The following is a 12,500-nucleotide window of genomic DNA, read 5'->3' as shown; positions in this document are numbered from 1 at the left end:
ATCCGAAAAGAATATTAAAACTTGATGCGTTGCCACAGCAACAGTATCTAAGATATCAATAATCCTTTCACAGGTCTACATCTGCCCTGTGTTTACATTATACACAAAGTTTGAAGCAAATCGGGTAAAAATTAAGAGGGTGACTTCAAAGCATTTTGAAAGTGACACACTTCCTGCTGCCAGTTGGTGGCGCTATAACTTTGACTCACAATAGTCACATCCATGTGATCGGCCTCTTACAACGAACACACTGCTGAAGTTTCATTAAGATCAGTTAATGTTTGCAGAAGTTATAACACACTTCCTGTGTCCCATTATTCGCCATAAATTCGTTTCCTCGCCACGGCCAAACCGTTCGAGATATCAAAAATCCGTTCGCAAGAATTCATCCTCAATGTCTTGACTTTATTCTCACCGAGTTTGGTGGCGATCGGATGAAATCCCTAGGAGGAGTATTTCACATTCCATTGTATGCGTTTTCCAAACAACGTATAATAACCGACTTCCTGTTGGGCTTTTGTAAAACTTAGAGCACGAAAGTTGTTCGGCCCGATGAGATCTATATGTGTACTGAGTTTCATATTATTACATGCAAGCGTGTTTGATTTATGGACCAAGTTTTCGGACCCCATTCCAGGGGGCGCTGTCGAGCCCCCCTGCCACGCCCCAGTACCAGCTTCAGCCCGGCCCTGATGGCCGCGGGTTCTGACGTGTGTGCAAAATTTCAAGAGTTTTTGAGCATGTTAAGGGCCCCAAAAGTGGCAAAAAAAAAAATGAAGAAAAAAAATAAATAAATATATATATATATATATATATATATATATATATATATATATATATATATATATATATATATATATATATATATATATATATATATATATATATATATATATATATATATATATATAGGTGCGAGCAGCGATTACGGGCCCAAGCCGGTGGCACCGCAACCCCGGTGCCTTTAGTTACCTAAAGGCACCGGGGTGGCGGTACCCCGGCTTTGGCCCTCCATCGCTGCTCGCAGCTATATATATATATATATATATATATATTCATATATACAAACATATATATATATATATATATATATTCATATATACAAACATATATATATATATATATATATATATATATATATATATATATATATATATATATATATATATATATATATATATATATATATATATATATATATATATATATATATATATATATATATATATATATATATATATATACATATATATATATATATATATATATATATATATGTGTATTTATATATGTGTGCATATATATATATATATATATATACCGTTCAAAAGTTTGGGGTTAGGAAGATTTTTAATGTTTTTAGGAGAAGTCTCTTCTGCTCACCAAGGCTGCATTTATTTGATTAAAAATACAAACAAAAACAGTAATATTGTGAAATATTATTCCAATTTAAAACAGCTGTTTTCTATTTTAAAATATTTTACACTGTAATTAATTTATCTGATCAAAGCTGAGTTTTCAGCATCATTACTCCCGTCTTCAGTGTCACATGATCCTTCAGAAATCATTCTAATATGATGATTGATGGTCAATAAATATTAATTATTATTTTCAATGGTGAAAACAGTTGTGAAAAGATTTTTTTTTCAAAATGCGTTGATGAATGTAAAGTTCAAAAGAACAGCATTTATTTCAAATATAATTTTTTTTTAACATTATAAATGTCTGTACTGTAACTTTTGATCAGTTTAACTCATTCTCGATGAATAAAAGTATTGATTCATTTGATTTCTTTCCTCCAAAAATAAAATTAAAATGATTACTGACCCCAATCTTTTGAGTGGTAGTGTTTAATGTTACAAAAGCTTTAGATTTCAGATAAATGCTGTTCTTTTGAACTTTCTATTCATCAAAGACTGTACACAACTGTTTTCGACATTTAAAATAATAATGAATGTTTCTTGAGCATCAATCATCTTATTAGAATAATTTCTGAAGGATCATGTGACAGTGACGACTGGAGTAATGATGCTGAAAACTCAGCTTTGATCACAGGAATAAATAACAGTTTAAAATATATTAAAATAGAAAGCAGCTGTTTTAAATTGGAATAATATTTTACACTATTACTGTTTTTGTTTGTATTTTTAATCAAATAAATGCAGCCTTGGTGAGCAGAAGAAACTTCTCTGTTATGTGCGCGCCACAGACTGCACGCACGTCCGCTTAGAGTTCCGCCTTTTGCCTTCCGTCAATATTACGTTATCAGAAAAATATTTTTTTAGAGAATCGATTTTTTGACATTTGTGAATCGATTCAGAATCGTCCACGTCCGCATCGCGATGCATCTAAGAATAAATTTTTTCTCCCACCCCTAGATTTCATACAACAGGTTAATAAACAGTTACAATTAAGTCACTTACATTTTAGATGCAATGTTGACTGTTTTTGTTCTGTTTCAGCAGCGAAAATAAACAAAGTTGTGTATAAATAATACAATATTGGCCTACCTGGTAAAAAGTTTTAAATAATATTTTGATGTCCTTTTGGACACAAGAGGGCAGTATAGCCCTATGTTTGCTTTTTTGTTGAACCAAATAGCACTAAATAGCCTGTTTTAACTTTTTCATTCTTCTTGAATTGCAAAAACAATAAAATGGGTTTAATTGTGATATTTGTATACTTTTATATAGAAATAAATGGTATATAATTACATTTTTAGAAGATTTTTAGTGTTTCCTTTTTGGACATTATTTAATCCCTCGCCATAGCAAAACCGTTTGAGATATTTATTATCCATTCACAATTTAGCATATTTAATGTAGTTTCATCATGTTGAAAAAGTTTGGTACGAATAAAATAAATAGTTTAAGAGGAGTGGCTAAAAATTCAGAGGCTGATTTTGCAAAAAAATCCACATTCAGACCAAAATATCTGACTTCCTGATGGCCAGAGCTATTGAATGTAAATTAGAAAGTTGTCCGGCTTGATGAGAACAATATACAAACTATTTTTTCTTTACTGTAGTTAAAACTAACCCCCCCACTTTTGTCAAAAGCATGTTGAAAGTGACACACTTCCTGCTGCCAGTTGGTGGCGCTATAACTTTGACTCACAATAGCTACATCTATCTGATCGGCCTCTTACCACGAACACACTGCTGAAGTTTCATCAAGATCAGTTAATGTATGCAGAAGTTATTCCACTTCCGTGTTTCTCTTTTCTCGCCATAAATTCGATTCCTCGCCACAGCCAAACCGTTCGAGATATCAAAAATCCGTCCACAATTTAGCATCCTCAATGTCTTGACTACATGCACACCGAGTTTGAAGGGGACACGGTGAATTTTCTAGGAGGAGTATTTCACATTCCACAGCAAGCGTTTTCCAAACAACCCATAATAGCCGACTTCCTGTTGGGCTGGCGTAAAACTTGACCGGGGTAAAGTTATTCGGCCCGATGAGATCTATATGTGTACCGAGTTTCATATTAATTCATGCAAGCGTGTTTGATATATGGATCAAGTTTTAGAACCCCGTTCAAGGGGGCGCTGTTGAGCCCCCCAGCCACGCCCGGGTACCAGCTTCAGCCCGGCCCTGATGGCCGTGGGTTCTGACCTGTGTGCAAAGTTTCAAGAGTTTTTGAGCACGTTAAGGACCCCAAAAGCCCCTGAAACCTTGATTAACAATATAAAAGCAATAGTCAAATCCCCCCCTCCCCTCACACACACACAGACACAGAGAGAGGGAGAGAAAATTCTTCAGAAAATCCACATTCAAACCAAAATATCTCTCTTCCTGTTGGTCAGAGATGGTTCATGTAAATTAGAAAGTTGTCCGTCTTGATGAGAACAATACACATACCAAGTTTTGTTGCTGTTGATAAAACTAACCCCCCCACTTATGACTAAAGGTGGCGCTACTGAGCCCCTCACCACGCCCGTTTCTGAAACTTTGCACATGTCTACTGGATAATAAATGTGATGTGCCTGTCGAGTTTCATGCAATTTCAAGTATGTTAAGAGTCTCAAAAGCATAAAAAAAGAATATTAAAGTTTGATGCGTTGCCACGGCAACAGTATCTAAGATATCAATAATCCTTTCACAGGTTTACATCTGCCGTGTGTCTACATTGTACACATAAAGTTTGAAGCAAATCTGGTAAAAATAAGACAGTGATTTCAAAGCATTTTAATAGTGATGTACTTCCTGCTGCCTGTTGGTGGCGCTATAACTTTGACTCACAATAGTCACATCTGTGCGATCGGCCTCTTACAACGAACACACTGCTGAAGTTTCATCAAGATCAGTTAATGTATGCAGAAGTTATAACACACTTCCTGTTTCATTTTTTCGCCATAAATTCGTTTCCTCGCCACGGCCAAACCATTCGAGATATCAAAAATCCGTCCGCAATTTAGCATCCTCAATGTCTTGACTTCATGCACACCGAGTTTGGAGGCGAATTGATGAATTCCCTAGGAAGAGTACATTAAATTCCACAGCATGCGTTTCCAAACAACCCTAAATAGCTGACTTCCTGTTGGGCTGGCGTAAAACTTAGAGCACGAAAGTTGTTCGGCCCGATGAGTTCTATATGTGTACCAAGTTTCATATTATTACATGCAAGCGTGTCTGATTTATGGACAAGTGTTCGGATCCCGTTCCAGGGGGCGCTGTCGAGCCCCCCTGCCACGCCCGGGTACCAGCTTCAGTCCGGCCCTGATGGCCGCGGGTTCTGACCTGTGTGCAAAATTTCAAGAGTTTTCGAGCATGTTAAGGGCCCCAAAAGTGGCCGAAAGGTTGACAAAATAATAATAATAATAATAATAATAATAATAATAATAATAATCCTACCGAAAACAATAGGGCCTTCGCCCTTTCAGGGCTTGGGCCCTAAATATGATTCACAGTGCACACAGACTTACCAGTAACTGCCTGCACTGTTGGTCAGTGTTTACTTCCTTTATTACCACCCATATTTTTAACCATTTCATTGTGAAAAATTGTACAATAGGATTACAGAATGAAGTTGCCGTTTATTTTACAGATTTTTCTTTATATAAAGTATATTTATTTTTTTACACAATTCCTTATTAAAATGATGTTTTTCTTATTCAGTAAATGTTAAAAATAAATGTAATTTCAGAAATTGTATTCCATGTGTATTTACCATCTTTAAATTAGAGTGCGATGTATACCGGCTTTATATTGATCACCCTGCTCTCTAAGATATCCATCAGCAAAAAATACAAATAAAAAACAATATTGGTTGACATCTACAAGAGAATACATGGAATGTATGGAGAGTTGGAGACATTCACACCTGAAACTTTAGACGCTGCATCAGCTCCTGCTCCCGTTTGGACACCTCCTCCCGCTGCTCCTCCCGCTTCTCCTGTGCCACAGGCTTACTCTGGAGCTGACCGAGGAGATACAGCACCTGGACACATCAGACACAAGGAATGAGTGAAAGGCCAATATATCAGCAACACTCCGTATGTACTTAAGGGAACATGTATACTTTAGATACTGTAACTGGTCACCATAATAATCACATTTTAAATTATTCTGCAGCATAAAAATAATTCATAATTCATAATAAGTATAAAACAATTAAAATTACAAATTGTCAATTAAACTTTAAGAAAAATATAAAACTTAGTAGTGTAAAAATAATAATTAAACTTTAGCAGAAAAACCTACTTGCTATTAAATGTCAAAACTAAATGGAAAATAAAATGGAACTAATTCAACTAATTATTTGTCTTTATTACTATGAAAATAGCAGCTAAACATCTATGAGGAGCTTCTATGAAAGCAGACCTTCTCCTGGTGTCTCTGCTCCATTTCTACCAGGTGACTCTGGTGCTCCATGTCCATGGCAGACATAAGCTTGCGTTCATCACACAAGATCTTCTGCATATCCAGCAGGTTGGCCTTTTCCTGCTTCAGCTCACTCTCCACCTTGGCACAGGTGGTCTTGGAGACTACAACCTGAAACAGGAGCAAGGAAATGAGTTAAACAACTGATTATTATAATAAACTGAACAAAAAAAAAAGAAAGAAAAGAAAAACATTCTGATTCAATATACTTACTTCTAAACCTACTTATAAAATGATTATTCGCACGTGTGAATTTTCATTTTTAGCTAAATTAAACTTCTTAAACAAGTGACATCCCTATGTCATACAAGGTTTTCAAGTAATTACCTAGATTCTGGCGGCCTGTCAGTCTCAAAATGAACCGAAAAACATGTTTACATTTCTCATAACAAAAGATCACTAACATTGAGTTTTGCACCATTGCTTTGGCAAAGTTGTCAATCGAACTAATCAAAATTGTCTTTATCAAATTGAAAAAGGCTGCAACTGAATTAATGAAGCAGTAAGAATCCCCAAGAATCGGTGGTTTACAGTGATTTTAAAACTGCTAAGGAGTGTTGTTAGGCATGAAGTTGTTAGGCATAAATAAGCAGCTAAGCGCAGCACTTTTATTATATTAACTGGAAATTGTATAATTTGTCCATAGTGAAGAAGTCAGATTTAGTAGGTCGCATTCGTATTGAGAATTTCCACGTCAGTGAGCAGCTCATGACCAAGCGCTTTCAGCGTCTCAGGGAAGTAAGGTTTACAGTGAATGAAGTTAATGTCTGCATGATCATCTGGACTGAGTGTGTGAGGCTCAGCCTGAGCTGTATCCCTGAGCAGAGGAAGTTGTAGCTGAACTGTATCTAACTTGTCGTCCAGGATATCGCTGACAGGTGTTAGCAGGCAGTTATTGTTGAACAATGACACATGGTGCAGGTGTGTGCTGGAGGGAAAAATGGAAGTTGTCCATAAGAACTCTGGCACCACGTCTGTTAAGGTTTGAGGGCATTGGATTTGTAGAATCCTTTGACACCCCACAAAAGATTGGAGTGTTGCAAAAGCCATGTATTTAGATTTAGCACCAGAGAGAACATGTTCCACAGGCTGAAACTGGTCCACTACCACCAAATTAAAAGTGTTTTGAAAAGCTAGATTGATGGTTTGTCAGTGTGTTGTGAAGTTACTTATTTAAATCCAAAATGTTGTTCTGGGCAGGCAGCACATAGTGGTAGCTTAGCCACCTACATGTCTGGTAATAGTCACCCACAATCAGTGTGTTGTGCTCAGCCTCTTAGCAGGGCACCTCTGCTGTTTGGCCTTGAGTGTCTGCTAGCTGTGGTTTTGTATCGTGCTCTTTCTTTTCTGATTTCACTTAGGAAATCTTCATTCATAGTCATTATTGGTTCAAATATTTTTGAGTTGTAATGGCAGTGGAAGAGAACCAGCATTGGCTTGTCGGGCCATCATTCTAGGGGTTAAGGATGTTGGTGGCACAATTTGTGATTCTTTGAAACTTTGGTGGCCCTTTGGTCTACTCCATAGAATATGAAAAACTTAAAGGGCACCTATTATGCAAAATTCACTTTTACATGGTGTTTGAACATAAATGTGTGTTGGCAGTGTGTGTACACAACCACCCTATAAATGATAAAAATCCACCCAGTGCTTTTTTAAATCTCCATAATTCATAAGCACTGTCTCAGAACAAGCCGTTCTCAGATTCGGGGCAATGTGACGTCACTTTGCACAGGCCCCGCCCACCACTGTTGATTGACACTGCAGTTTGAGCATAGACCCGCCCTGAGTGAGCTGGACACAGTCCACCAGTGTTTCGATGCTGGAGCAGCTGTAGACAAGAATGTCTCCTAAGCGATTGAGGTGTCTTGTTGTTGGATGCAAGAATGAACACAGCAGTCTTGATTTACTCCGGTTGTTATTCGAGGATGGATCAGTACCAACTGTTCGTGATCAAGCTTACAGGCTCCGGAGCGACAGGCCTAACGTGACTGATCACGGCAGAAATGAAGTGAGAGCGCGCACTTTATGACAGCTCATCGAGTCTTTTACGGATATAAAGTTTACTAGTTTATTAAGCACCCACTGAAAAGATGTGTATATTTGTTAACTGTTAGTTGTAACGAGCATTCGCTTTGTATGTTCCATGATAATGAAAGGGAGAGAGAGAGTGTTTATGGATAAGACTTTAATGCGCACTGTTTATTCAGCTCTTACAGTGATTCTCTGGAGTAAAACTGCCGCTTCATCTTTTGTGTGGTGTACAATAAACTTCATTGAACTCATCAGTATATTTTGGTCATCATTCGGGCGGGGTCCGCTACAGCTTGTATTAATAGTGAATAAAAGCAGATGACAAATAAGTTATATCCGTAATTAAACTAAACTATACCTCCATACAGCGTATATTCTCTGGCTCCGTGGGCATTATTGTCCGACTCGACTAAATGAACACCTACTGAGAGTTTCTGTTTTGATACTATCAGATGAGATTGTCCTGGCTATGAGCGCGAGCACGCGAGGCTCCGCCCTATGGGCTGCCAGCAGCAGCTCATTTGCATTTAAAGGGATACACACTAATGACAAAATACACCAAAAAATGACAATTTAAACATGCTGTAAAAAATTATCTGTTAGGTATTTTGAGCTAAAACTTCACACACACACTCTGGGGACCATCAGAGACTTATTTTACATCTTGTGAAAAGGGGCATAATAGGTGCCCTTTAAAGACAGTGGTCGGGCAAGACAGAAGAGCCCATAATCTAACACCAATGCATAAAGCATTACATTAAATTTAAAGTACCTAATTAAATGTACTTTCAGTTTAATTTAAAATAAACTAAGTGCAAATATCCTGTCCTGCTGGCAAAGGCGATTTACACTAATAGAACAAACAAATTGACAAAAGATTGCAGTCTGTAAATCGCAAGAGTGGCGTGGAGAGCAAGTACAGGGTGCAGTTGATTTAGCCTGTCAAATCAGTGTTTTTCGTGACCCCACCAGACAAGCAATATGCATTCTAGCTACAAGATGTGAGCTAAATAAATAAAGTAAAAAAATAAAACATATGGCCTACAATTTTGAAGTGCAGATGAGGATGAAGCAGATTAAATCATTTTGCATTTTACAGATAGTTTTAATCTTGGGCCTCTTTATTAGACTTTTTCACATTTTTGATGAAATCTGAGCGCTTACTCTGCCTCCAGTGATAGCTACATAACTACCACTTTGACGTTTCAAAAAGTTAAAGAAATCGTAAAACTAATCCATATGAATTGAGTGGTTTAGTCAATTTTTTGAAGAGACAAGATGACTTTATATGATGAACAGATTGAATTTAGGCTTTTATTCACATATAAACATTCATCAACTCGCATCAGTTGTGGTAAACGGAAGCTCAAGTATGTTTGCTTGATGTGTGAGAACCAATGAGGTTAGTTCTCGTGAGTCAAGCAGGTTTGGTTGAGCTTTTTTTTATGTTTGCTAATCAATATTTAAATGTGAATAAAAGCCTAAATTAAATCTGTGTGTGGCTATGTGAGAAATTTTAAAATGTTATAGCCATGAATAAAAGGCTTTTTATATATTTTCTACATTCTTGAGTGCCTTGGCCTCGTATGTTTTTAACATTGACTAATTATAAAAAAATATATAGTCCTACGCTATTATTATCAGAGCAGCGGAGTGCGAATCAGTGAACGAGGGGGTAGTTTCATTTTTCCAGCATTGCCCAGCAAGGCTATACCATACCATGCAACAGCACAGTAGGTCTATTACAAACAGAAACAAGTATACTACTACATAGATGTGTCATGATGTCGGCGCATTATTTGAGCAAATTTTGCTTTTCCAATGAGCATGGAATGTTCGGATGGGCCGTGAGCAAAACAATGCAATGCAAGCAAGATAAACAAACGTTCCTCAAAAGAAATATACAAAGTTCCTTAAAATATACAAAACTGATTGATGCCTTCAAAATATATAAAGTTTTCTAAAGGGGAGCATGCCCCGACCCGCCTAGAGGGCCTAACAACCATACCCCCATATTTTCACAAAATCCTGTGGGAAACAATGCAATAACATTTTATTGATTTAAGATTTCATCTGAAAATGCCTCACATTCCCAGATAACCTGGGCCAAACAAACCAATGAACTGTACAAGATTTTTCTTAGATTGTTGAGAGGGCTTGATCGAGGATAAATTGACCGAAGACTCCTGTAGTTTGATCCTCATTTAAATAATCTTATGAATGCACTTAATTCAGAACAGAATCGTTAATCGAATTGCATTGTGAATCGCCTCGAATCAAATCGTTCTGAATTTGCAAAACCATTCTTGAATCCAAAACCTATAAATCGTGAATCAAATCGATGTCTACCTAAAGATTCACAGTCCTAGTGCAAACACAGCAGCTTCAGTGCTTGGACCAAAAAAATCCTCAAATGTGAAAAAAAATGTTGCCTTCACCTCAGCCATAAGGACCTTCAGGGCGCTCTTGGCCTCTACGATGGTTGTGATAGAATCCCAGCGCTGTTTCATTCGCCCCTCATTATCCGCATCCAGAACCTTCTGCTGCAGGTCAGCTATCTGAGCACTCCTAAAAGAGTTTAAAGAAAGATATACACAGTGTGTATAAAAGTTTACACATCCGTTAAAACTGCATCTTTTTGAGATGTAAAAAAACATTATTAAAAATAAACTCATATCAATGAATTATATATGTGGCTCCTAAAGCTTCTGTACGTACTAATCATGTCCTTTCAGAGCATTTCAAACTACAACAGGGCACAAGACAAGGTTGTCACCTTTTCACATTGTTATTTGCCATAGCATTAAACCCCTTGCAATTACCCTACGGTCCAGTGCACAGGTCTGTGGTATCACCCGTGCAGGTTTCTTTATATGCAGATGACCTATTTTTGTTTAACCCTCTTATTTCAGTTCCTAATTTTTTTTCTATTCTAGATATCTTTAGTAGTCTCTCAGGATACAAACTAAATTTCTGTAAAAGTGAACTGTTCCCATTGAACATCTTCCCTTCAGAATTCATATTCATATTTTCAAGTCAAGGTTGTCAGTAATAGTTTTAAATACCTCTGGATTCAGTTGACCCGTAAATTCTCTGACCCATTCAAAGCCAACATCAGTCCTCTATAATCATGTTAAGTAGAGCCCGACCGATATGGATTTTTGGGCGCCGATGCCGATACCGATAAAAAAAGCCAGATACCGATATATCGGCCGATATTATTTATGTGTATATTATAATACAGTAGCAATATTATTTATGTGTATTATAGTACAGTAAGTTTGGACACACTTTACAATTGTTGTGTACAAACTTTTGATGGGTACTAGAGCCCGACTGATAAAGGATTTTGAAGGCTGATACCGGTACAAATATTTGTTGGTTTTAAAATCCGATATTCCGATATATCGGACGATATATTTTTTTTTTTTTCAGAAACAAAACATTAACAAATTTCCATAACATTAGTTATTTGTAGTTATTTATGAGTTTTAACTAAAATAATATGATAATGCATTTTAAAAAGAAACTTGTTTCTTTTATTGTCACAACAGAACAGAGGAACATCAAAATATATTAAAGTTCTGATAATTAAAATGTATAAAAATACAAACTTAAGATTTTTTTTAAGACTAAATGTTTAGTCCTTTGAACAAAAACAACAATTTCACATTCAAATTGACAACAAATTCAAATTGTCATAATTTACTCTCTCAAGTTGTTTTTTTCTTCTGTTGAAAATAAGTTATTTGGATGAATGTGGGTAACCAAACAGTTGATGTACCCCAGTGACTTCCATAGTATATTTTTCTCCTTTGGAAGTCAATGGGGACCAGCTACTGTTTGGTTACCCACATTCTTCAAACTATTAATATTAGAAAAATATTAGAAGGAAATTAATACAGTTGGAACAACATTAGAGTGCCTATAAATAATGAGATCATTTTTATTATTGGGTGAACTATCCCTTTAAGGACAAGCGGCAAGGTGTTTACAATTGCTACTGTCTCTTTAAGAGCTGAGCACGACACGTCTAATGTACACGCATTTGACAAGCAGATTTTCTCTCAATTTTGCCTTCATTTTAGACAACCGACATTGTTTATGTAAATCTTGTGTGTATTTAACAGTATTAGCACAATAATACTCGAAAGATAACTTAGTCCAGTATCCAGGCGCTGGTAGAAAGGCTTTTAGTGCATGTGAGCTTCACATGTACGCGCTGAGAAACGCACACGTTAGAACAGCGCATCAGCATTTAAAATTAAATGTTTAACCGACAAAGCATTAAAGCACATGCACATTATGAACTTTTGTGAACTGCAGTGTTAACATTTTATGTGAATATAGCCTACGTCGCGTTGTTCCGCTTCACTCTCTGCTTATTTAACCGCAGCAAAACTGGACATGAGTCACGAATTTTGTCATCCTTATTTGAGTTAACAGAACTGATAGGGATGTTCTTTTAATTGTTATTCAAGCAATGTATGTCTCGTGAGTCGTTACCAACTCACCATGAACACACTTCACCGATGATCTCACTCGCGGTTCTCTCTGCCCGACTCTGGCTGGATCAACAGG

General features: G+C 36.6%; 1 protein-coding gene across 1 annotated transcript in view; it reads right to left on the bottom strand.

Annotated features, from left to right (window-relative positions):
- The window catches only part of kif4 (kinesin family member 4), a 141,460-nt gene that overhangs the window by 25,906 nt on the left and 103,054 nt on the right, over positions 1 to 12,500 (bottom strand). Inside the window, exons 23-25 of the mRNA XM_081390432.1 lie at positions 10,358 to 10,487; positions 5,826 to 5,996; positions 5,326 to 5,442 (exon numbers count right to left, since the gene is read on the bottom strand). Coding sequence (XP_081246558.1) covers positions 5,326 to 5,442; positions 5,826 to 5,996; positions 10,358 to 10,487 — 418 coding nt within the window. The remainder of the gene's footprint in view (positions 1 to 5,325; positions 5,443 to 5,825; positions 5,997 to 10,357; positions 10,488 to 12,500) is intronic.

The sequence above is a fragment of the Scardinius erythrophthalmus genome (genome assembly GCF_964197995.2).
Source record: "Scardinius erythrophthalmus genome assembly, chromosome: 17".
Classification (NCBI taxonomy): Eukaryota; Metazoa; Chordata; class Actinopteri; order Cypriniformes; family Leuciscidae; genus Scardinius; species Scardinius erythrophthalmus.
This window is presented reverse-complemented; position numbering and strand designations above follow the sequence as displayed.